Source organism: Panonychus citri, unplaced genomic scaffold, assembly GCF_014898815.1.
Source record: "Panonychus citri isolate SS breed McGregor unplaced genomic scaffold, ASM1489881v1 Contig00144, whole genome shotgun sequence".
In the NCBI taxonomy this organism is placed as follows: Eukaryota; Metazoa; Arthropoda; class Arachnida; order Trombidiformes; family Tetranychidae; genus Panonychus; species Panonychus citri.
This window is the reverse complement of record NW_026515549.1, coordinates 455,671-481,105: the sequence shown is the minus strand read 5'-3', so window position 1 is coordinate 481,105 and position 25,435 is coordinate 455,671. Positions and strand designations below refer to the sequence as shown.

Genomic DNA, 25,435 nt, shown 5'->3' with positions numbered 1-25,435 from the left:
AATTAATTAATTTAGGCAATTTACTAATCCATTCACTTCTGCACTGATTCAGGTGTTTACAAAATCATCTCAAGGTCAATAGAACAGATTAGAAAACCTTAAACGAGTTAAATATTCTCCAAGGACTTGATATTTTCTATCTGGAATTGAGTCTCTTCAATATCGGTTAACCGTTTTATCAACAAAATTTGTTGACATTTTCTCATCTCATTGAATTTAATCAAGTTAACTAATTGTGTTTATTTTGTTTCCTCGTTCAATTAATTGCTAATTCTCTTATATTATCCGTGTTTTCAGCCTGAGCTAATCATGTATCGTCAAATTAATCGTTTGGTCTCACCTTCTGTCCAATATATGGGAAAACGTAATTATGACCAAAAGGTTATGGATCATTATGAAAATCCTTCGAACGTCGGATCGTTTAAAAAGGATGAGGATCAAATTGGAACTGGATTAGTTGGTGCTCCTGCTTGTGGTGATGTTCTTAAGCTGCAAATTAAAGTTGATGTTGATGGTAATATTGTTGATGCTCGATTCAAGACTTTCGGCTGTGCCTCAGCCATTGCCTCGTCTTCCTTGGCAACCGAAATGATTAAAGGTAAATCTCTTGATGAAGCAGCAGAGATTAAAAACACAATGATTGCCAATGAACTTAAACTTCCACCCGTTAAATTACATTGTTCAATGCTCGCTGAAGATGCAATTAAAGCAGCAATACAAGATTACAGGACAAAATATAAAAATTAATTGAATTGACAAAAACCTTTCGACAAACAAAACCAATATTAACGTCATTAAATCCCTTCATATAAATAGAAAAATGTAAAATTTATCTGTGAAAATTTACGTTGTACTAATTAAAAATTTCGAAAGTCAATTAATCATTAACATAATCGTCTCAAAAAAACTTTAAAAGGTGCAACAATCAATCAAATATCGATCGAAAATAGAAAATCAATCTCAGCGATTTTGTAAATTGAAAAAAGCGCTTCGATCAACCAAACATCCAATCAAATTCATCCAAGAAAAAGATTGACATTTGCTTAGCATTTAAATGGATTCACAATGTTTACAATTTTAAATTGATCATTTCAAGTGATTTAATTACTTATTAGAATTAAAAACCTCCAGAGTTTATTAACTTTTGTTTGTAAAAGCAAATTCTTCTTTAATTGAACATCTTAATTACGTTCCAAGTCTTTCTACATTATCTTGTATCAAATGGATTATCAAATTTCAACTCGTTGTTTCGCCAAAATCATGATGCATTCATTGAAATATCCTTATTATACAATTAATGGTGTTCTTTTGGGCGAGAAAAGAACCAAAAAGGATAAATCTAGTTATTATTATATTGTCGATTGTATTCCGTTGTTTCATATGGCCCATGGATTAACACCTTGCATGGAAATTGCTTTGCTTCAGGTTCGTTCAGTTGATTAACGGTTTGCTCTAATTTAGTTAATTGCACTAATCACTCTTCCTCTTTTGTTTTGTTTTCTCCTTATTCTTTATCTTTTTTTTCATTGAAACAGGTTGCTAGTTATTGCAGTGAGGTAAATTTAACTATTGCTGGTTATTATCAAGCCAACAAAGATTATTATGATTCATCACCGGACTTTTTTGCTTCTAAAATTGGTGAGAAAATTTGGGAAAACAACAATGATGCGATCATTTTAATGGTTAGTTGATCACTTGTACTTTAGCAATTGTTAGTATTAATTGTAATTTCATTTTTACCTTAGGTCAATAGCTTTGGAATTAATTTCAACAAAGACTTTGAGGATCCTAGTGAAATAAATAATACTTTGCATGTTTATCATTTCATTGAAAATAAATGGAAAAACAAATCAAAGTAAGGCAACTATCTTCGTTTTTTGATCAACAATATGATGATTGAAATTGCATCTTCATTTTTTCTTTCAGTGGCTCTATTGAAAAGCCAGAAGTTTCGTTGGAGGTGATTCGTAATTTAGTCGTAAAGAAACAAGTACATTTGAGATTGGAGGATTTCGATAACCATCTAGATGATGTTCAATGTGATTGGAGAAACAAATCAATAAATCAGGAGATTGAGAAAATTCAAGCATAGTAAACAAATCATCAAGTCAATCTTAACAAATGAATCGATATTGGAACTTACACTTTTCTATGAAACTATTGGACTTAAATCACCAGAGTACATTATCCATTTTTTTCTCTGAAATAAAAAAATTGATTACCAAAATTTTCATATCAGAAAAACTCTTATGAATGCTAATATTTGGTAACTAACCGACAGAACTATGATTTTTACTCTAATTGACTTGAAAAATTTGATGTCATGAAATTGAAACAATGATACTGAAGATGTACCTCGTAATCGAGCCTATCGGTGCTGATGGAAGAGATTTCAGAGTCTCAGATTTTTCACGTTTTTAATTCGAGTGCCACTTTGCTTGTGGGTTAAATGCGATGATTGTGACTGTTCTTAAATTCTTGTTTTATTTTCTAATCTTTGAATCGTTTGTCAAATTTGTAAGAATTTTAGATTGAGAAAATAACAAACTTTTCTAATTTCTAACAATCAGATATTTTTATTCTCACGGAAAATTTAAATAAATTATTTCGATTTCAAAAAATATGATCATAATCGATTTTAAGTGATTGATTTTTCGCGAAACTAAGAAGCTTTTTCACTTTTGAAATTATTGCCACCGTCCAATAGAGAATCAGCTGCATTACTGGTTGGAATTTCTGCTGATTCTAGGAAATGATCGGGGCGTGAAACCCAAGCATTGACATTATTAGCAACGTTTCCAAATGGTCCATCTGTGAATATCGAAATTGATGGAAATTGATATGAGCTCTTTAAAACTTGAGATTTCTTTGAATCAGATTTTTATTGAAAAAAGTTCATCTCTTCATCATTGCTATTAATGTACAGGGTGATTACGTACAATTGACAGATTTATTAATACTTTCGAAATATTAATAATAATAATAATTCGCACGGAAATCAGAGACTCAAAAAGAAAATCAAATTGCCAGTTCACTTTTTAAGTTTCGTTTATAAAACTTTTACCCTTAACGAGATATTTTTTGAATTGGACTATTACATTGTAAGCTTTAGATTTCATTATTTCTCGCAGATGAAGAGCTGAACTTTGTTCATGTACAATCAGAAACAATGGAAACTTTTCGGTGAACTTAAAAGAATAATTTTTACAAAATTATCGACTTACCTGAACAAGTAATATTTGAAATCACAAAAATAGTTAAAAATACTAGCATGGATGTTGATATCTTTCTGAAATTCATGATGAGACTAATATTGTGTTAAATTAACTTGGAACCAATTGAGATGATTAACTAACGAAAACTGTATAAAACATTCATCCGTCTATTTCACCTTAAATGCCCGTTCAACGTATCTGATTGTTTAAAAATATTCTGAACAAATAATATCAAGTTTTCTAAAGACTAATTAAAAGGTTGTTTGAATAACAGTTTACAATCGACGCGATAGAGAATATTTTTAATTGTTACCAACTAATCAACATATTTTTCTATGTAAAAACAAGGTCTTCCATTTAACTCTCATCCTGAATAAGCATTTTATGCAAATTCAACAAATTCAACAAATTTAACTAAATATAATTAATTGTTTTGGACAAGCATCAAGTCACCGGATAATCATCGATTTTGAATAAATTATCTTGTATTAACAATCGATATCAATTGGAAGATCTTAGTTAATTCATGTCTTCAAGTCAATTAGAAATTTTCAATAGAAAATGCGTAGTAAATTTTATACAAACAATAGAAAATAATATGAACAATTAGAAAAGAGTATAAACAATCAGTCTTTTGACACTTGTCTAATCTATTAACAATCATTTAGAATCATTGTAATCACTATTGGTGAGATTATTGTAACCATTGGTTGAAGGTTCAGAAGAGCCTAATCCAGTTAATTTTTGTTTGAATGATCGAAACCAATTGTTTCCATGTGTCTTAATTGTCTTTATTGTTGATTGATGGCTTGTTGATGATTTGAGACCAATTGATTCAGCTCGACCAGAATCAATTGATTCGCAAACATGTTTACTAGAATTAACTATCGAGCCAGTCGGTACTGGTGGAAGAGATTCCAATATTGAGATTTCCTTTGAACTTGTTTTACTTTTAATATCTTCGGCTCCATTGATTGACATTGATTTAAATGGAATTGCTAATTGTTTATTCTGTTGAGCTTGAAAGGAATTTTGTTTAAGTTGATTGTTGTGACCATTTGATGAACAAATCTTTTGAGGAACATTATTGTAACCAATTGAAGGATAACTGGGTGGAGATGTTAACATCATCGGTTTGGAGCTGATTGAAAAAATCAATTTTCTCCAAATCCATTCCCATTTAGAGTCTCGTCGAGAGAAATCAATTTTAGACATTAATCGGACAAACGGAGGAATATTGCAAGGTCTCCAAATGATTGGAATTAATTTTCTCTCTCTTTCTTGAATTGCTAAATCGGTAGCGAAAAGAGTTTGATATTTACACTCTTCAGATTCAACGAAATCCGGTGTTAATATGATTATCACATAGTTACACCTTTTTTCAATCAATTTGGTGTAAGCGTCGTATCTCATTGTACCAAGAAGTAGATCACGATCACGGATGAACAATCGTAACCCAATTTGTTGAGATTCCAAGTATTCAGAAAGAAAGGTAACAAAATCTAAATCTTCGTCAGCATAACAAACATAAGCGTCATAATGAACATCCTCTTCATTTGAATCACGATTTTCAAAGATAGATAATGAATCACTTTTGATTCCTAAAGAAAAAAAAATTAAATTCGATTAAGTTTAATTGAGTTTAAAAGATTGAGATATTAATAAATGGAAAAATCTTAATTACCTTTGCAAGAAAGTTTGTTCATCTTATTGACAAAGAATTTTCCATCTTCGATAAAGAATTCTTGACAATCATCAATCACATCAAATCGCTCAATGGACTCTAAATGTTCAATCAAATCGTTTATAGAATATGGAGTCTTTTGTCCAGTTAATTGGTCAAGTTTCAATTCTTTTTCAACATTTTCTAAAATCATCTTAACTGGATCTTCACTTCTTTCAATTGTTGACACGAGTGGATTATCAAGTCCGAATAGATCAGCGATACCTCGATAATCTCGAGGTAAACCAGATTCTGCTGGAATTATTTGAATAGCATTCAAACATTTCGACAATAAGGTGCGACTTTTCATTCGTAAGGCTCTTAAGGGGATAACCGAAAGATCAACATCACAAGAATCACTTGAATTGGAATCAATTTTTTTCGTTGCTTTTTCCATACCAGAAAATAAAAACAAACACCAACAGTGAAGGAATTGATTAGACTACAAATGAAGATCTAGAAAACTTGGCGGGCCTACAAATTGGAAATGGAAACACTAGAAGAAAGATGAACACAATTAAAATCAGAAAATAGAATAAAATTAAAAAAAGAAAACAGGCCTTGAGTAAAAGAGGAAGAACTAATCAGTTTTTAAGATTGTGGTCAATCCAAATTCGTTTGTTGATTAAAAGATCAACAATAGGCTACAATAGAACCTCCGATAATGAGACTCATGGAAATAATTTAAAGTGGGTAATTTATACAATTAGAAATCATCACAAAACAATTAAACTTGATTAATATTTGAACGAAATGAAAAGTAAACAAATTGATCTCATTGGTCGAAATAATTGAAAAAACGCGCGAATTTGAAATCATCAAACTTTGGATGGCAACGAAATTGAGATCGAAACTGAAATCAAACCGATGGATAGATTACTGGTCATCAATTCCGATTGTAATTGAGACAATTTAGTGATTTATGATTAAAATTCTTCTGAAAAACGTCCTCGTCCATGTGTATTCATCAATTTGACCGTTTGGTAGCCATCGATGCGGAAGCTCATGTTAATTGCTAGTTGTTCATGTTACAAGCACTTTGATTATTTTGTCACAGAACTTGATCTGGTTCAGAGAAAGAATTTGAACCTTTGGTAAGTATACAAATTCATTGAATCAAATTAATTCCTACCTAATCAATCATAACAGATTTTCAATCTCTCTCTTTCTCTCCCATCATCATAATATTAAGTAATAATAAACAAATTAAGTATCAATAATGTAATAAACACCATTGATGATTTCCAGCAATCAATTGACTTACTAAAATCCTACTAATTGGAATCAAATTAAACATCGTTATCAAAACTCTTCTAACAAAACGACATCGTCTAAAAATCATCTCTCAAGTTGAGTTTCGGGCGGACGAACAATTTAATTGTTTAATCATCAGTTTTGCAGGAATAACGAACCACTGATTAGCAAGAAAAAAAATTTATTCAATTTATTTCGATTTAATTTAGTCACTTACCTAATTCTGATTCTATGATGATTTAGACTTTAATTTCCATTGATTGTAAACGATTTGGGTTGACAAAAATTGTTGAAAGATTTTCATTTTTTCGTGACTTAATTATGATCGTTTAAACAAGAATAACGTTGCTGATTCAACGAGTTGAATAAATTAACTGGAATATAATAAATCTCCAAATTATTATTATTAACCAGAAATCAGAAAAAGTTCTGAATTTTTGTCTTGAAATGAGTTCGATTTTAATTCAGTTAAAGTTGAACATCCAAATTAACTAATATCCTATGAGAGAAAAAAACAAAATACAAACATCATCGATTATTTTTAATCAGTCTATCAACTTTAATGATCTTTTAATTGTTATCAGATAAACATGATTAACTTTTGTATCTCACGATGATCAAACTTAATCACTCGAGTCGATTGATTGTTTACATTTAAAAAGATAAACAATCCAAACATGTGAATCGAATCACAGCTGATCGACTATTCAACACACTAATCTAATTCTTTGGAGATTTAATTTCTATTCTTTGCTGATTAAGTGATCACAATTAACGAGTTCTTCAATTATTGAAAGAGAAATTTTCATAAATTTTAGAATCAATAAATGATTGTATTGGTTAGATTTTGAGAAGATCAAATTTTAAGAATTGGTTTTCTCAATTGGAGCCATTTTACTTTCTAATTTTAAAAGAAGATGAAAAAAATAAGATTGTTTAAAATGAATTTTGCTCAGTTTAGAAAACTGATTTAATTTAATTACTTTTTTAAATGGGGAATAATTAAAAACAATTTTTTCCAACAGGTTTTATCCCCAATCTTACAATAACTTTCTATGCAAATAAAATAAAAGGTTTGGGTGATGAATGGGATTGATGAGGGTCTTCATTTTTATCATAATTTAAATATATTGATGATTACAGGATATGATTAAGTGATGAAGTGATGAGATGATGAGGTGAGATAGAAGTGATTTTCTTTTCTGAATATTGCCCAATTGTTGGACATTAGCGGTGATTCTTGGATGATGAGATGAAAGAGAGATCGATGGATCGAGAATAGGCAAGAATTTGTTTTGTACGTTAAGATAATAAAGGATTGCAGATGATGAATGACGATAACGGAGAAGTGGATGATTAGTGTGATGATGAGAGTGATGAGGATGATTTATTTTGGTTGTTCGCTTGTGATTGGTATCATTTTCGCCGCAAATCTTTGGAAACAATAACATAACGCTGAGGTACAGAGAGGGCAGGGGAATAACCATCAGGGTAACTCGAATCTTCAAATAAAACTTGATATTCTTCTTGCGCTGTTTTTGGTGGTTCTTGGACTATCGCCCGATAGAAACAAGTAGTCTGAGGATATAAAGCAAGGATTAAGGTTCCTTTTTCAAACAGAGCTTCTTGATCTGTTTCTGGATTAGCTCTCATCAGTGGAAGTGGAATTACCCGTCGACGGGAAAGTGTGTGTCTCTCCTTTTGCTCTTCATCAATATCATCGATCTCGTATTTGTTGGTGTTTGAATTGTAGGAAACAATTTCCGCCAAGATCCAGTTTTCATCATCATCTGGACCTTTAACTAGAGCTGCGACCATATCGCCGACTTTCCCAACGTAATTGGGTTCAGCTGGAATAGAGCCACAAAGTGGCGGTGTTTTTCCCTCCTTGTTTCGACGGATGAATAAGGGTAAAGTTAATGCACTTTGTTGTAACATCTTCATTAAAGCTCCTCTTCTGATTGATGTTTCCTTGGTAAACAGACTAAGGCCACTCTTACGAGGACGTTTCTTGATTAAAGTTCGTATTTCAAATATCTGATCTAATGATTTAGATAGAATTTCAATTTCACCATCACAATCTGAGATCGCACCTTTGTAAAGACTTTTCAATTTCTGTTTAAAGTAAGGCTTTTGAGGTTCATTTTGCATCTTTTCGTGGGTCTTCCTTATGCTCGATAAATTCATCTCACTTTTATTCCTCTCCTCGTGACATTGTTCAATCAGGTTGTACAAATCTCTCAGTTTATCATAAATAATTTCTTCACTTGAACTGTTCTCACTATTATCCATTAGCCTTTGCATAATTAACCGAGTTCATCAAATTAGATTTCACCCAATTTAGATGGTAAGGCCTGAAAGAGAATAGACAAATTGAAATTAAACAAAAAAGAGAATAGAAACTCAATAACTAAATCAAACAGAAGAAGAATAATAATTGTAAAAGAAAAAGCTATTGACAGAATATATGAAGAGAAAAACACAAAACAAGAAGGAAGAAAACAACAAGCAAGGGTTAAACACAAATTCCATCTTGTAATCAACAGTGGACCATAGATTGGCCTTAATCAGGAGAAGATCAATCAAGGTGGTGATTAGATAGATTGGAGAACACAAAATGATTAATAATCAACTTTGGAAACATTGAAATGACAGATTTACTTTACCGGTTGAGCCTAAGGAACCAGAAAGGGGATCAAGTCCTGGTTTTGTTTTCTTTAACCAAGAAAACAACATAAGTTTAATTCCCACGAAAATGTGAGTGAGAATAGACTTTGATTGCTATTCTCACGAAAGAAACCATTTAATCATCTTAATGGTTTAATTTTGTTAATAATTGTCCTTTATTAGTAATTAATTGTTCACTGTTCGCGAGAGGGAAATTGTTTTATGTACAACAGAGGAGAATGACCCGAATTGAATCTTTTCAGTTTTAAATATAAGCGATACCAATTGTGACAATTAACTCGACAGGTTAACCTTTTTTTCTGACATGTCAATACAAATTGTGTTTCTTTTGGTTTTTTTCTAACGGTTTTTGATTATTATCCAACTTCTTAATCTCTCTGTTTTACAAAATTATCGTTTTTTGTTTTGAAAATGAAAAATAGCACATTTAGTAGTGGCCATAGTCTTTTGTCGTCCTTAGTTGGTTATTTTTAGGTTAGTATATGAGGGAATTGGTCTGGTGATGATTGTTGTTTGGTTGTCGTTATCAATGGTTAAACCTAAATTGTGATCAAGTTTAGTAATTATCACGCAATTTAGATGAAGGGTTATACACTTTTGCCTTTCGCCTGTAGTAATATTTGGAATTAGTTGGTTCATTTTGGCAGAATAATAAGTAACAGAGAGAAAGAGAGAGAGAGAGAGAGAGAGAGAGAGATGGAGAAAACAAAAGGACGAAGAGGTAGAGTTTTTTTTTCTTTTCATTGAGAATGAGCAGTGCTACCTTCGAGAGGAAAAACCTTTTGATCCATCAGGTCCTTGAGGAAATCGTACAACTGGCAATTCACATGATGATTTACTTCCACTCGCTTGAGATGAAATATCACCATTAGCTTGTCTAGAATTAGTGACAACAGTGTTAGAAGTAGAAGTAGAAGTAGAACTTGCAAATGAAAGTGAAGCTGATGGAACAAGATCACTGTCCTTGTAATCTGGAACAGCGCTTCCTAAAATCCGTAAACGTACTTTCGCATATTCTGCTTCTCTTTCCTGGTAGCTTTTCGTGATTAAATTGTTTCTGAGGAGGAGTAGAAAGAGAAAGATATTCAAATATAGTTAACGATTAGAGGGAGAGTGTGAGCATGAAAATATTATCATGAGAAACCGGCGTCAATTCTGGCAAGTTTATCATGATTGATGCAACTGGTGTTGATAACATGGGTTTAGTCACATTTACGTTTGACAAGAGTTTTTTTTGCACACACAAGAGAAAATGTGACTAATCTGACGCCATGTTGATAAGATTCTATCAAATAGACTTACCCATTGGATTTACTTGGCGACTTGTTTTCTCCATCTTGACCATTCTTTGATCCCTGTGGAGGTCCTTTGGGTCTTTGAAGTATCCTAACTTGGGGCACATATTGGGTTCGTGTATTATCCTCTAGTGTTATTTGTGGATTAATTATTGTTTTTGCTGTTGTAGTTGATGAACATTGAGGCTGAACATTAGTTGGCCTTTGTAATATTTTCATACCATTTCCACTAAAGTTGTTAGTCTTTCCTTTGGTGATACCTTCAGATTGTGATGGACAGTCGACACCTTTTTTATCTTCACAGGTTCCATCAAATTTGATTTTACCTAATTTAGATGGTAAGGCCTGAAAAAGAATAGAAAAACGAATCCAAGTTAAAAAAGGAAAACAAAAATTAAACTAAACAAGAGAAATTTAAAAAAAAGCTATTGACAGGATATGAGATGAAGAGAAAAACACTAAAAACAAGCAAGGGTTAAACATAAATTCCATCCTGTAATCAACAGTAGACCATAGATTGGCCTTAATTAGGTAAAGATCAATCAAGGTGATGAGTAGATAGATTGGAGAACACAAGATGATTAATAATCAATTTTGGAAACACTGAAAAGGACAATTTTAGTTTACCTCGTTCTCTGTCTCCAGATCTTCCCATGATTCAAGAGGAGCTTCAGCCATGGCTGTTGAAATGTGATTGCTTTCTAATTAAATTGTTGAATGATTGAATCACAAGCGGCGTCACAATCATCAAAATCATCTGAGGAAATAATCAATTAGACTCCATACTTTGTGTCAAATTAGTGATGATTTACTAATGATAAAAATAAAGAGAAAAACTAACTAAATAAAATCACAAGAAAAAGAAAACACTTTGGCCAGAAAATAAAATAAACTGAAAAGAAAAGAGAAAAGACAAAAAGCGACAGAGAAAAAAGAAAGAAGAAAACTAAGAGAAAGAAAAAAGAAAGAGGGAAAAGTGATGGCGAAAGAGAGAAAAAGAAGACAAGTTTAAAAAATTGAATTCAAAAAGAAACAAAACAAAATTAAGACAAAACTATTCGAGAGAAACATGACATTTGTAGATTATCAGCATTTTAATAGAAAACCGATTAACTGAATCAACTGATTGAGAGAAGAAAATGCAAAAAATGTTTTCGCCCGATCAGGGGCTCGAACCCTGGACCCTTAGGTTAAAAGCCTAATGCTCTACCGACTGAGCTAACCGGGCAACTTAAGAGAAAGGTTTAAACAAGTAGTCATCCTTGATGAAGTCCACTTACAAGAGGAAAATTTTATCAATTGATTTTCATTCTGATTATCAATGCACTTAGAGTTTGAAAACTTGATTATTAATCTTTGTTGTTGAGTGTTCAGAATGGTTTTCAATGACTTTCAGCAATTCTAACTAATGAAATGAATAACCAATGTTACTTTTTATTCAATAAATAATTAGTCTCTTTTTATTATTGTTTTGTTTTGCGTGAGCAAATTTGATTTGGTTTGGGTTTTGTGCCGTTTGTGGTTCGGGTTTAATTGTTTGCATTATGGTTCACAGATTTAGGGTTACTGTTTAAAGGAAAAAATTAATTACTGTAAAAAAAAATGTTGATAAAGAGATGAAGCAGAGATTCATAATTAAATTGATTTTCTTTGATCACACAATTGAAAAGAAAACAGTATTGCCAATAAATTGTCAGTCGATTTGTGACCTTAATGCTGTTAGGAAATTAAAGATGATTAGGAATGGACAGAATGACTGTTTTCTTGAGCTTCCGACGAGATTAAGTCAACCATGATCAACACCAATCGATCAGTTGATCTAATTATGAGTAGATAAGTTTTTCCAGGCTTTATACACGAATAAAATTAAACCTTGTAGGTTGAAAGGGGAAAGGGTTAAACGGGAGTCACACACCCAAGGGACCATATTGGAGGAAATGGTCGTTCGATGAAAGGAAATCTTGAACCGGGCTTTAGTCGAGATGATTAGTTGATTATCGAGTTGAACAATTTGATGAAAAACAAAAGCTTTTTCCATGAAAGATATAGAAACAAATAGAAAAATGTTATTCTTTTTTCACTGATCCATGAAGTAGAAAGACCTCATCTTGACAAGAGAATCGAGATCGTCCATTAGTATGAATTCGAAATAAAATCAGGCAAAGAGATAATTAAGAAGAAGTAGATTTGAGCAATCGAGTTTTTCTTGTTTTGCATGAGTCATAAATGGAAAATATCCAAAAAAAAGACCACGAAATGTTTCGAGTGAAAATGAGAACAAAATAAAAGTGAGAGATGAAAAGATTATCACAACGAAGTAAGAAGATGCTCCAAAAAAAGGTGATAGGGTGAGTAGCAATTAGAATCAATCACAATTGTCTGCAATCATTGAAAATAATCCACAAGGATGAAAACCTTAATGATGCTAATACTAAATAACGAATAAAGATTCAATAATTATTCGTATTCTAGAAATTCCTTATGATAGAAAAGTAAATACCTAGAAAAAAAAAGATAAATAAAAATAAGAATCAATATTAGAATCGTTTGTATTACAGTGAAAGGATCAATCAATTTACCCTTCGCTATCAAGAACATCCTGAACACTGGCTCGAGTTATTATGTGATCATCACATTTGAACCACTGGTCTTTATGTTGACGCACATACGCAGTGTAGTGACCAGTCTCAATGGTTCCACTGTGATTGACCACCGCAAAGAGACAGTACCTGTAATTTGAAGAGAGAGTAAAGCGAGGTGATTTTCTTTGGGAGAGAAAATTATCTAACTCATACTTGTTCTCATTCAGAGGTGATCCGTTTGCATAAGATGCGTCGATTGTTGGTTTACAACCTCGACGAGAGGCCATGAAAGGACTCATGTCGAGATATTGAGGGAAAGATATAAAAGTTGAGATCTTTTTATGAAACCTATTAGAATGTTCAAATCGCTGAGAAATAAAAGAGATTTAAAATTAAACAAAGAAATAAAAGTAAGACAAGGAAAACATTTTCCTTGGTTAAAAGTCGAGTTTAGTCAAGATTAATGAGAGAGAGAGAAATAAATTATACCTTAAGATGAAAACTTGCAACTATGGGTAATTTTTTCATTGATAATTGTTTGGTTGACTCTTGATTGATTTGGCACGTACTACATTTGATTTTTGCCGAACTTCCTAAATGTTCTGGTCGAGTAAAACGTTCGAGACAGTCGAGAAGTGATTTAGGTTCAGATTCGTCACAATAAGTTTGAGTAGTCGACGAAGCAGCGAGTTGCTGCCTCATATGTAAACTAGGTCCAAGGTCTAATGATATGTCCCAAAAAGGATCGATCGTCGTTGAAACACCTCTAAAAGAATAATATAAAATTAAGAGAGAAATTAACCCGTCATTAGAATACAAAAATTCATTGACCAATTTAAGCGACTTACTTGCAATATTGACAAACTACATCAGATTGTAAATTACCCGTGAAAATTTGATCTATTATACATGAACAATGGTGAGGATTACTATTAGATGGTCCACTTGAGCCTTGGGAGAGAAAGAGAAATGATTAGATATTCACATAATGGAAACAAAGAGAATGTTCTAATTGTATTGATTAGCGAACTACCTTTACAATGACGGTGAAGAACATCCAAAGTGGCGATAAAAAATTCGTGAGCATCCTGCTGTTCGTAGCCCGCTAGATGACGGGCGTGAGTCCATACAAGATGTAATAATTTAAAAGGAATGTGAGGTGTACTTTTTCCTGAATAGAACTGAAAATTTGAAGACAAGTACAACCGTTATTGTTACATCTTTTGATTTAGAAAAGAAAATGGATATTGGTCTTGGAATAGAACGAAAGGAAAAGATAACTTAGAGAATATATAAACAAGAAGGTTGAATTACTTCTTGAAAAAGTCTTGACATTTCACAGACCAAACACATGGAAGGGTCATCTCGAAATTGGCAGATATGTTTATCTGATAGAAAATAATCTCTAAGTAACGGTGTGTGTGTAAGAGCTTGAACAATACAATTCATGAAACACGTATTTCCTAAATTAATCAGTCCTCTCAAACCTGTGGAAATGAGAACAAAGAAAATTAGTCTCAGATGGTCACGAAATTGGAGAAAAATGAAAAAGAAAATGGTCTCAATGAGTTAACCTATGTAAGAATTATCTGAAATCCGTCTACGTTGAGAGTTTTGTTTCAGAATTTCAAGCTCCTGGTGAGTTGGTTCCCAAGTGTAATACTGTGCATAAGATGTTCCGGTTGCTTTATTTGATTTGAATTTTTTCCTTTTCGAAATTCTTTCTAAATCAGAATCGTAAACGTAATCACGACAAGGGTAACAATAAACATATCCCCAGGTAACGTCAATGGCTGTCAAAGGCAAGAAGAGAAACGGATTAGATTAGTGATACTTGTCATCGAATGTGAACATGAGAGATGAAGGTCAACTGATGGTAGTTAATTGATGTTCAACAATAAAATGAAAAATGTCGACAGTTAATCAACTAACCTAGATTGTGATTAGTTGTTTTCGCATGCTCATGGATATGTTTATGTTGATAACAACCAAAATAGATACACTCGAGACAAGCGTGTAAACGAATAGGAAACTTTGTGGGTCCACAATTGAAACATATCATGGCCTGAGATTTACGCTTTCTGGCCTCCAATGAAAGGGTAGCCACAAAATTAGTTAAAATAATAGAAAAATTTTTCAATCCAAGTTTAGATGTTTTAAAAGCTTCCACGTGAGAACAACTTGCTTTGGAAATAGAAAGATTTGGTTGAGAGACACTCATCTCACTCATAGTGGAACAAATTTGATCAACAGGTTCCCCTGTAAAATCAGGGATAATAATTAATAAAAACTCGACAATTTACAAATTATATTCCAAAAAGAATTCCAATCAGCTAATTGAGACAATTTAACGCGAGGAGTTTATCACAGATAATGAGGATTCTCATTGAAAGAGAGCAGAACATCTGATTGCTCCTGGCGACACCTGGCGACTTGTCGGTCAATCGAATGAGTTAAAAGTTCACTTAACTTGAGCTCTTCGATTCTCATCAATTGAAGGTGAATTAAACTCGATAAAGTTGTGCCTCGATAAAATTGATCATCACCAAGGATTATCTACTTATTTTAATATCCAAGTCAAACTGTTGCAATCAAGTTTCAAGGTCATTTGATGGTTAGTTGGAAGGAGAAAAAGAATACAAAAGAATACAAATAATTTAGTTAGATTGTAATCACTTAATTATGGTAAAAGAGATTCACCTTTTCTATCAATGAAAGAAAGAGAGAAGATTTTAGCTGATTTTTCCAAAAAGGTAGATTTTGATTAAGATAATTAATTAGAACAAAAATTAGGAGAATAGAGAGAAAGAGAACTGTAATTGTGGGTGGAATGGTTTATATTCTTTAGACACTAAGCCAAGACACTGATTATTCCTGAGAGAAGACAAGATGGAGGAATTGATGAGAGAGAATTAAAAATAATATCTTGAATTGAGAAGATGATATAGTTGAGAGATGGAGATGATAATAAAGATGAAGATGACGAGAAAAGATAACATCGACTCTAATTAACTAAGAAAATAATTAAAATCAATCCTTTGGAAAAATCAACTAATAATCTACTATCTCGTTTTCTGCCTCATTATTCAAATTTAAATTTGATTCTGACCATCAAATGACCTTGAAACTTTATCCTGATCGAATGACCGGAATGACCTTGATGCTAAAATATGACGATTGAGTATCGGCCAAACTCAATTGGAGTTTCTTAATACCCAAAGAAATGCTCAGTTTCTAAATAATTTCCCTTTTTCTTCATCATTTAATTGTCTACAATTGATATTAATAAACTACAGTTGAATATCCTTGACATTTAATTTTGTTCTAATTATTACGATTATAGTATTAATGGTGAATGATTAAGAAGTTAAACATTTCGTGATGAACTAAATCATGATACAATAATGATAATAAAATCAATCGGGTTAGTTTTAGTTCATTAAAACTGCAATCGATCATTGAAAATTCAAAGGAACAAAAAAATCAATAAATTGGCGAAAGTTAATTGAAAATCAATTGATCATTTTAATGGGGGAAAAGAAGTGAACAAATAAAAAACAATAAATAATTTTTACTCCAAATCAACAATAATTAACAATTCAACTCTAAATAATCCTAATCATCAAAGGTAAACAATATCTATTTCTAATTACAATCTAATTAGTTAATTCAAGTTTATTTGATTTCTTCTGATATGATTAACCGGTATTCCCACCGATTGCTGGTTTAACCACAAGTGGAAAGGTTCGCGACTCAACAAGCAATTTAATGGACAATTAATTAATTTCCATGATAAACGATTAAGAGATTAATCATAATTAACGCAAACTCTTTGTTAAATGATTACAATTAGAAAAGAAATCAAGTCATGCTCTTTATGGATAAAAGAATCAGTTGCTTGAGTCTCTTCGTGCCGGTAACATTATCAATTGTGTTTTTTTTCTCGATTGTCAAACTTTCTAATTATGTTCATTCAATAAATTTAATTCTCTTGATTATCTTCACCAGAGAATCCAGGTAATGATTAATTTGATTTCTTCGTTTTCTCCATCCTCTTGGACCAATTATTAAAGTGTAACAGTGTTTCTGTTTATGGAGAGAAAACAAGTAACATAACAAGAATCATCTTTCTACTTAAATATATCATCTCATAATTATCTTTTCTCGTCATCTTCATCTTTATTATCATCTCCATCTCTCAACTATATCATCTTCTCAATTCAAGATATTATTTTTAATTCTCTCTCATCAATTCCTCCATCTTGTCTTCTCTCAGGAATAATCAGTGTCTTGGCTTAGTGTCTAAAGAATATAAACCATTCCACCCACAATTACAGTTCTCTTTCTCTCTATTCTCCTAATTTTGTTCTAATTAATTATCTTAATCAAAATCTACCTTTTTGGAAAAATCAGTTAAAATCTTCTCTCTTTTTTCATTGATAGAAAAGGTGAATCTCTTTTACCATAATTAAGTGATTACAATCTAACTATTTGTATTATTTTTTGTTCTTTTTTCGATTCGATTCAGTTTTTTTGCTATTGGAAAACATTCACAAATTGCAACGATTTTGGATCAATCGAGAAGATCATCAGAATGGACCCAACAACGACAGTAACCACTATTCCAGGTGATGGACCATCAATTCAAGAATCGAGTCACATTTCACCGAATTATAGTTTTATATTCAAGTTCGAACAATCTTTCGAGTATCGAGAGAAACGAGAGTGGATGCAAACGCATTGGCACGAAGCCTTTTACTGGGTCGCTGTTTACATGTTGATTGTCTTCGGTGGTCAAGCTTATATGTCAAACCGTCCACCGTTCAAATTAAGAAGGACCTTAACCCTTTGGAATTTATCATTGGCCTTATTCTCAATTGCTGGAACATTAAGGTAAATCATTTGATCTGTAATTCATCATCTCTGTTCTCTCTCACTGCCCTAGTTTTTCTTTCTCCATCATGGAGTCTTTGGTTATTCGGATTGATAAATGAGTCGAGAATATTTTCACTTGAGTCAAGCCACTTTTCTCCAAACTCAGTCGAGTAAATTAACTAGTCGATGATCTAATTTTGGTCTAAATTAGATCTCGTGAATCCGAAATCGAGTGAGATTCAGCCTACAAAAGATTTCTTGCTTTCGAATTATCGAAAGTGCTTCATTATCTTAAGCAGATGATTATTCCTTTTTCGATTAGCGATGATTCCTTTGTCAGTCGACTAACAGAAACTCGACTAACTGCAACCTCTCCATCAATCTACATTAATGGTTCTTCTTCATCCTAATATTTATATACTTTCGTGTTTATATCCATCATCTCTCATTTTTTTCACGCAGATTTTCAGTTTTATAATTTGATTAGCTTTTTAATTGGATAGTGATCATAATAATTCATATCTCAATGACTCCACGGTGATAATCCATGTTGTTGATAGATTAAATGTAATCAATCTTGTCTCGGGAGTGATGAGTTTCTTTCACCAAAAGAATAGGATAAAACAAGGAAGCTTATTGAATTTTTTATTCTTTTATTTTCCAATGTTTGCTACGACTTCCATGTTAGATCTTCTCTCTCTCTCTCTCTCTCTCTTCTCTTTCTTTCTTTCTTTCTTTTCTCTCCTTTTTCGAGTGTAGAAATCAAAACAAAGACCAGAGCCATTACCATAATGATTTTCACATAGTTTATTAAATCGATTTTCGATATTGATTTCGATATAGCTAGTCTCTTTTTCCTTTATTATTTCCTTTCATCATTCTCACTCTTTTATCATCTCTCTCACTTTCTGGTTTAGCGTCACAATATTTAATTGTCAATCCATGTTGCTTGTTAATACCATGTTCACTCACACCAGTATTGTATTCATAGCGCTGACTCAGCTTGTCTCAGATAATAATGATTATTAAATAATAATCATCAATTGACATGGAAGGCACAATAAGAGAGAGTTAATAATATTGGTAACTAACCATCTCGATCAATTTTCTCTCTCACTCTCTTCGCATTAACACAATTGATGGACTCGAAATGGTTCGATAAGTAGAATCGACAGTTAGTTTTATTTACAAAGGTTCTTTCATAAAGAAAACAAACCAAAATCTAAGAATGTAAACAAACCATGAAGAAACTTGAACTCAGAAAATATGAAAACTTTCATCAAGAAATCGGAAATTTATTCAAGGAAATCTGACCAGAAACATATAATCTCAATATCATGAAACAGAATCATAATGTATTAGATAACTATCATGAAATCGTCTGTTTTGAAAATCGATATTGTTTACTAATAATATTATCATGATTCTTTTGCTTCTCTCTGTGTCTACTATATGATTATACTAAAACAAATTGATCAAAAGCTGAGAGAGAAAGTGAGAGAGAAATATTTCTAATCTTATCCAGAACTTAGCATGAACACTGAAAAACAAAATTCATATCGATTACTATTCCTATCAAATTGTTATCATCCCCTGTTTCCTTCATTATCTTCATCCTCTAACAGTTTCTCGTACTAATCATAGTCATGAACATTTGATTGTCTGCTAATAATCAGCACTTGTTAATGTTTCACTTTCCTGATGATATTTCCACTTCTCTATTTTTAGAACTGTACCTGAGATGTTACATGTATTGAACAACTTTGGATTCTATCACACTGTTTGCAATCCAAGTTATGTTGAAGTTACTCGAGTCTCTGGATTCTGGACATGGATGTTTGCCTTATCCAAGGTTCCAGAATTAGGTGATACGATTTTCATTGTTCTGAGGAAGCAAAATCTCATCTTTCTTCATTGGTACCATCACATTACGGTTCTCATCTTCACTTGGTACACTTACGGTCAACACATTTCACCGGCGAGGTGGTACATTTGCATGAACTATTTGGTCCACTCGATGATGTACACTTATTACGCTGCTCGTGCTCTCGGTTTCAAAGTGCCCAGAAAATTAGCCATGGTCATCACTAGTTCACAAATTATTCAAATGGTCATCGGCTGTTTCGTCACCTACTATGGCTACTCCAAAGCCACACAAGGTGTTGCCTGTAAATTACCCGTTTCAACAGCTAAATTAGGTTTAATTATGTATGGTAGTTATTTTGTTTTATTTGCTCACTTTTTTGTTAATACTTATGGAATCAAAAGTAACCAAAAGGAACCAAGCTCATCAACAACGTGCATTAAAACAGTTAATCAACAATCAGTGAAAGAGAAAGCAAAAAGTCAATAATCAACAGCAAACAATTGACGCAATCAACAAACCACCGAACCTTTCAAACCAATTTCTAATTTTATGTCACATGTATTGAATACAATTAACTGTCAATTTAAGGGGCAGCATTTTACCCTACATGTATGATTAACTACTTAATCACAATCCTTTATATTTTAATTTAGTTTTCTGTTGACCATTGACAAAAAATTATTATTACTTTTGATTATCACAAATCAAAAATCATCATTATTTATCATCTAATAGTTTCTTAATCAACAAGTTTGAATAAACGAGCGTAAATTAATTAATACGAATTTTAATTAAGTTTATGGCAAAAAAAAACGAAAGTGCATTGACCAGAATGTGGATAATTAATTGATAAAAAAATGAATTAAAATGTAACTACAATTATGATTACAATTGAATCGACAATTTGGTGATTATGAGATTACAGTTTTTCTCCGGAAAGATTAGTAAGAACATTATAATAAGAGTGGTCAGGGAATCGGTCAAGTTCAATGTAATCGTTTTCACTGGTCACCAAATTGTCCAACATTTTGGTTATTTCGGGAAATTTTGGCCTCTCATCGGGCAGCGAATCCCAACAATAAAACATAATGTTGTAAATCTCCCGTTTACAGTGTTCAGGCTTTTCGAGTCGATAACCATCACGAACTTTTCTCATGACCTCTTTGGTGGACATTCCTGGATAGGGTGTTGACCCAAGGGTACAAATCTCCCACATTAAGATACCAAATGACCAAACATCGCTCGAAACGCTGAACAAATTATCCGATAACGATTCTGGAGCCATCCATCGTATTGGAAGTCGGCCCTTTTGTAAGAAATATCAACAATTTATTATCAATCGAATTAAAATTAATCACTAAAATTAACTAACCTCTGATTTTCGTTCGTAAATTTGATTGATTATAATTTGCCGAGAGAAACCAAAGTCGCCGATTTTACAAGTTTTATTGTTTCCCATTAAAATGTTGCGAGCGGCAAGGTCACGATGGATAATCTAATTATGAAAGAAAAGTTAGTTAATCACTTAATTGGTCAAGTTAATTGGTGAAAGTCTCTTACTCCTTTGGAACTTATATATTCCATCCCTTTCGAAATTTGATAAGCAAATGACGTAAGATCTTGGGACGTAAATGCGCCGAGAATGTTACCATAGAATCGCTCTGATCGATTGTCCCGAAGGTAACTTTGTAGAGTTCCAAATGGAACATATTCTAAAATCAGGAATCGAGGCTCGATTTCAGTACAACAGCCCAGTAGACTAACGACATTCGGGTGCTCCTCGAGTTGTGACATGATCTCTAATTCACTCATTAAATCGCGTTTCTCTTGTTCCGATGAAGTTTCTTTGGTCGTTTTAACGGCCACAATTGTTGCACCTTCGACATCGTTTATGCTGAAAGCTTCGCACTTCCAAACTCGACCGAAACAACCTTCGCCCAGAATACCCAAGAGACGAAGATGATGTCGAGGGAATTCCCATTTCTCTAAATTGTTGGGAATTAATTGAGCTGCATTTAAATCATTGGTTCCAAAGACACTGTAACTTTCTGGTGCCGATGGGAAAACGTTTGGCGGATAAAAGGGACCAGGTCGATATTCAAGGTCACTTGTGATTGAACAAACCGATGTTTCCATTGAATCGCATTTATTAGCCGATGGTTTTATCATCATCGGCCATGAGCCAAGGTGCGAAGATGATTCAGTTCGACTAGTACATAAGCGACTTAGTCCAAAAATTAGAAAACCAATTAAGGTGAAAAAAATGATTGTCGCTAGAAGAGGAAGTATTTCAAAAAATAGTTTCATCGATTGATGAGATTGATGATGATGGTGATTAAATCCATGGTGATTAATATCAGCTACAATTGGCTTCGTTGTTGTGGTTGTTAATGATGAAGTTGATGTTGATTGTGTTGTAGGTGATGATGATGATGATGATTGAGTTGTTATTGGGATCTTAACAGTAACCTTTTGACTTGATGTATTGTTATCAACTTTTTTAACATAATTAATAACATTTGATGAATTAACAGTGACCACTAATGTCGGTCTAGTGGTCACTTTTAATGTTGGTTTGGTTGTGATTAACTGTTTCGTTGGATTAACCGATTTCTGTGTTGATTTGATTGTAGATAAAGTTGAGTTGACTAATGATGGTTTTCTTGTAGTTGATGATAATGTTGATGGTTCCTTTGTTGTAGATGATGTTGATGATGACAGAGATGAAGATGAGGATGGAGATGATGATGATGTCGTTGTTGATGGATAATAAGGAAACCCAATTGCTGATGGTAATCGTTGATTGTTATGTCCATTTTGACCGAAAAATGGTCCAGGATATGATCCATGGAAAGGTGAAAATGGATGAGCAGGTTGATTTAGAGCTAAATACAGATTAACGTGAGTAATAATCATTAATCATCAACAATCAACTAAAGTTAATCAATTTAATAACTTTCATGTCAACTAATACAAATGAACAAGAAAAACTCACCAAAATTATTTAGATCAGAATTTGGATTGACAATTCTGGCATTAACTTCAATTTTAGCCTAAGAAAATTAAACAAATTGTTGAATCATTAACTGATTTACTTATTTGTCACAATCAAATTTAATTATCTTCTTACCGTGTGATAACCATCATCGGCAGTAATTAGTACATAGAAACTATTACCAGCCTAAAGATTTGAAGAAAAAATCATAATTAATGTCAATTTTTAAATCGAAAGATAATTTTTACAATTGTAACAATTTATCAAATCCTTTGCAACAATTAACTCTCCATTTGGATTTTAATTGCGAGGAAACTATTAATGTTTGTGTATCATTACTTGTCTTCATTTTAGAAGTTTAAATTATTTCGAGTGTTTTTTTCGGATTTTATTTCGGTGCTAATGGGCGAAAGTGAACGCCGAAAGTCACTTCCAAAGATCAAGTGAACGCCGAAAGTCACTTTCAAGAAAAGTGAAGATGAAGATAAAGATATTTCCGCAGAAATCGATAGCGTATTGGAAAAGCATCGAGATTCGATTAAGCTTTCCGATGGAAATGTTGGAAATATTCGACAAGATCTAGTGAACAGTTTAAAGAGCTTCAAACGGAAAGCAGTAGCAAGGCGACCACGAGGTACACCTCGCGGAAGATATCGAGGTCGTGCTCGTGCTCGTGCTCGAGGTCGTGGTTATCGTGGATACCGACCACGATATCCAAGAAGAAGATACGATGCCCAAGATTATGACTTCGATTCACCACCAAATTCTCCATCTCGATCATCAAATCGATCACCAGATTACGGTTCATCGAGACGGTCATCAAAATCAGAAGAAGATTCTCCAAGGTCACTTCATCGATCTCGATCACTTACCGGATCTCAATCGTCCTCAGTAACATCATTATCTTCATCAAGATCGATACAACAAACACCGGTAACTTCATATTCACCAAGACCATCTAATGATCATCGTCATCACCACCATTCTACTAGAATGAGATCGCGATCATCCCGATCATCTCAAGTTCCGTCGTCATCGTCAATGAAAACATCACAACCGCCAATTAAATACATCAACCACTCAAGCCAATCCTCAATGGGCACCAAGACGATTGTATTAATTACCGTTATCGGTGCTCTTGCTGTTCTAATGGTCATCAAGTACTTGAGTTCGTAAAGCATTAGGACAGTTCAATCGCAACGATTTTATCAATTTTCCAATTCCAAATTTACATTCCAAGAATGAAATTAGTGTAATTGTTGGGAAAATTTGTATTTCATTCACTAAAAGTAAACCACTTTAATCACTTTGATTTAATTATTTTTCTCCCTTTATTGTTGTACAACTATTAATAATCTCAATTGTTCATCTTAATTATATCCAAACTGTTTTCACTTAAATTTTTACAATTACCTCAATTACAATGTCGATCAAAGTATAAAATGAAATCTACTTGACAATTAAACAAAATTTCACCATTGATTGATAACCAAGATTCAATTTATGTGAACAATTGAAATTGATTGTTGAATGAAACTTTGTTGTAATCGTTTCAATGGTTAATCTTAATTGAAGGCGTACAAGAAATGATAATACAATTGTTATTTAAATTAATTGATTTGATAAGATTAACTAACCTGTCCAACAAGTGATTGTTTAACAAATACTTGTCCAGTTTGAGGATTAATATTGAAATATGATGACCCGTCACGGAATAGGCCAGATTCAAGTCCATAAACAATTTCATCTCCGTCAGAATCATGAGCTGAAACAGAAGCGACTTTCTGACCTGGAAACAAGAAATAGAATAACAATTACAATTTGATGGTAATTAGATTAATGAACCATAATCAATGATCAACCAAGTTCATTAACTTCACTCTTAACTGAATTGATGAGACAATTAGATTGTTGTGTTAATGTTAGTCAATCGACACGAATCATTGTAATTAAATCCTATTCTTTGGGCAGGAAGTCACAATCAATGAGTTTTTCATTTTCTAACAAAAACATTAATCTTATTGTTAACATTGAAAACTAATTAACGAAACATTGAACTTTAATTAAATGGGATAATCTGATTACCTATGGATTCATTTTCCTTGATAATCCAATCCCTTTTAAAGTCAAAAACTGGTGGACTATTATGATGGGATAATCCATTGGAGTAAATTGATTGATCAAATGTAATCAACACAAATAGAATCACAATTGTCCACTTGGAGAAAATTTTCCTTGAAATGGCATTTAAACCAACAACAATTAAATTCATGATTAAAGAAAAACAATTGAGAAAAAAAAAGTTTCAAAAGAAATAAACAAAAAGAGATTAACAGAAATGGATTAACTTGGATTAGATTAGACAACAAGTTAATCAACAAGAGATTAGGTGACAGTCATCACAATGAGATAAACGAATGCCAACAAGGCATCCGAATAGAATTAGAAATGATGGAATAATTAAATCACAATTAAAAGTAAATAGGGATGATCGCGAAAAAGAAATAAAAACAAAATCAAAGAGAAATAAAAATAACAACAAGAATAAAATTCTGATTCAAACTATCGGGTGTGTTCCGGGTTCAGAACGGCGAAAATGAGAGAATTTGAGTGAGATGAAGAGAGAGAAAGATGATGATGATGATGAGGATGATGAGGATGAGGATAATAGTTAAAACTAATTGTTGGGTTAAATTGAGAAAAGGACAAACCAGTAACTAAACAGGTTCCACCGCATCTTCGGTTGCCCTCATCTCTCCGTTAACCTTAACTGTTAACAATTTTGTCTCGTCACATGTTGAGTTACTTTAATTTGATTTTATGTTGATTGTTGATTGTTGATAATCAAGAAATTATAGAAACAAGTTTTCTGCGGACTAAATTATTGGCCTGAAAGTAGGTTGATCTTAAATCTTGTCATTTTTTGCTTCTCTTCTTACTC

General features: G+C 32.5%; 8 protein-coding genes and 1 non-coding gene across 12 annotated transcripts; 3 read left to right on the top strand and 6 right to left on the bottom strand.

The window, feature by feature from the left end:
* The first annotated feature begins 32 nt into the window (after positions 1-32).
* On the top strand, positions 33-893 carry LOC128396587 (iron-sulfur cluster assembly scaffold protein IscU-like). Its single transcript, XM_053357198.1, has one exon. The coding sequence runs from the start codon at positions 310-312 to the stop codon at positions 745-747; it is 438 nt and encodes a 145-aa protein (XP_053213173.1). The 5' UTR covers positions 33-309; the 3' UTR covers positions 748-893.
* A 152-nt stretch (positions 894-1,045) lies between these two features.
* LOC128396585 (ER membrane protein complex subunit 8-like) lies at positions 1,046-2,283 on the top strand. The gene is made up of 4 exons (XM_053357195.1): positions 1,046-1,425; positions 1,536-1,682; positions 1,746-1,855; positions 1,927-2,283. The coding sequence occupies exons 1-4, from the start codon at positions 1,222-1,224 to the stop codon at positions 2,090-2,092; spliced, it is 627 nt and encodes a 208-aa protein (XP_053213170.1). The 5' UTR covers positions 1,046-1,221; the 3' UTR covers positions 2,093-2,283.
* Positions 2,284-3,763: 1,480 nt separating this feature from the next.
* LOC128396574 (myeloid differentiation primary response protein MyD88-like) lies at positions 3,764-5,700 on the bottom strand. Its single transcript, XM_053357182.1, has 2 exons — positions 4,900-5,700; positions 3,764-4,816 (listed from the first exon to the last, which is right to left on the bottom strand). Exons 1-2 carry the CDS (start codon positions 5,333-5,335, stop codon positions 3,876-3,878), a joined length of 1,377 nt encoding a protein of 458 aa, XP_053213157.1. The 5' UTR covers positions 5,336-5,700; the 3' UTR covers positions 3,764-3,875.
* A 1,434-nt stretch (positions 5,701-7,134) lies between these two features.
* LOC128396582 (SAGA-associated factor 29-like) lies at positions 7,135-8,993 on the bottom strand. The gene is made up of 2 exons (XM_053357191.1): positions 8,859-8,993; positions 7,135-8,546 (listed from the first exon to the last, which is right to left on the bottom strand). Exon 2 carries the CDS (start codon positions 8,494-8,496, stop codon positions 7,609-7,611), a length of 888 nt encoding a protein of 295 aa, XP_053213166.1. The 5' UTR covers positions 8,497-8,546; positions 8,859-8,993; the 3' UTR covers positions 7,135-7,608.
* An 18-nt stretch (positions 8,994-9,011) lies between these two features.
* LOC128396584 (SUZ domain-containing protein 1-like) lies at positions 9,012-11,107 on the bottom strand. Of its 2 annotated transcripts, XM_053357194.1 has the most exons (5): positions 10,803-11,107; positions 10,397-10,520; positions 10,183-10,303; positions 9,644-9,937; positions 9,012-9,488 (listed from the first exon to the last, which is right to left on the bottom strand). In XM_053357194.1, exons 1-5 carry the CDS (start codon positions 10,851-10,853, stop codon positions 9,437-9,439), a joined length of 642 nt encoding a protein of 213 aa, XP_053213169.1. In that variant the 5' UTR covers positions 10,854-11,107; the 3' UTR covers positions 9,012-9,436. The 2 variants fall into 2 exon arrangements, with proteins under 2 accessions (XP_053213169.1, XP_053213168.1); XM_053357193.1 differs by having other exon boundaries at positions 10,183-10,520; positions 10,803-11,091.
* Positions 11,108-11,330: 223 nt separating this feature from the next.
* On the bottom strand, positions 11,331-11,403 carry Trnak-uuu (transfer RNA lysine (anticodon UUU)). Its single transcript has one exon. It is a non-coding gene; the product is annotated as a tRNA-Lys (tRNA).
* Positions 11,404-11,606: 203 nt separating this feature from the next.
* LOC128396572 (ubiquitin carboxyl-terminal hydrolase 22-like) lies at positions 11,607-15,156 on the bottom strand. 2 transcript variants are annotated; one of them, XM_053357179.1, is made up of 9 exons: positions 14,690-15,155; positions 14,332-14,550; positions 14,072-14,244; positions 13,791-13,938; positions 13,606-13,708; positions 13,247-13,523; positions 12,971-13,125; positions 12,755-12,904; positions 11,607-12,675 (listed from the first exon to the last, which is right to left on the bottom strand). In XM_053357179.1, exons 1-9 carry the CDS (start codon positions 14,985-14,987, stop codon positions 12,633-12,635), a joined length of 1,566 nt encoding a protein of 521 aa, XP_053213154.1. In that variant the 5' UTR covers positions 14,988-15,155; the 3' UTR covers positions 11,607-12,632. The 2 variants fall into 2 exon arrangements, with proteins under 2 accessions (XP_053213154.1, XP_053213153.1); XM_053357178.1 differs by having other exon boundaries at positions 12,755-13,125; positions 14,690-15,156.
* Positions 15,157-16,392: 1,236 nt separating this feature from the next.
* LOC128396581 (elongation of very long chain fatty acids protein 6-like) lies at positions 16,393-20,280 on the top strand. Of its 2 annotated transcripts, XM_053357189.1 has the most exons (4): positions 16,394-16,774; positions 17,034-17,205; positions 17,286-17,650; positions 19,361-20,280. In XM_053357189.1, the coding sequence occupies exons 3-4, from the start codon at positions 17,352-17,354 to the stop codon at positions 19,983-19,985; spliced, it is 924 nt and encodes a 307-aa protein (XP_053213164.1). In that variant the 5' UTR covers positions 16,394-16,774; positions 17,034-17,205; positions 17,286-17,351; the 3' UTR covers positions 19,986-20,280. The 2 variants fall into 2 exon arrangements, with proteins under 2 accessions (XP_053213165.1, XP_053213164.1); XM_053357190.1 differs by lacking the exon at positions 17,034-17,205 and having other exon boundaries at positions 16,393-16,774.
* Positions 20,279-25,291, bottom strand: LOC128396569 (tyrosine kinase receptor Cad96Ca-like). Its single transcript, XM_053357175.1, has 7 exons — positions 24,580-25,291; positions 24,132-24,283; positions 22,630-22,680; positions 22,495-22,552; positions 21,060-22,384; positions 20,872-20,994; positions 20,279-20,805 (listed from the first exon to the last, which is right to left on the bottom strand). The coding sequence occupies exons 1-7, from the start codon at positions 24,764-24,766 to the stop codon at positions 20,419-20,421; spliced, it is 2,283 nt and encodes a 760-aa protein (XP_053213150.1). The 5' UTR covers positions 24,767-25,291; the 3' UTR covers positions 20,279-20,418.
* Between the last annotated feature and the right edge of the window lie 144 nt (positions 25,292-25,435).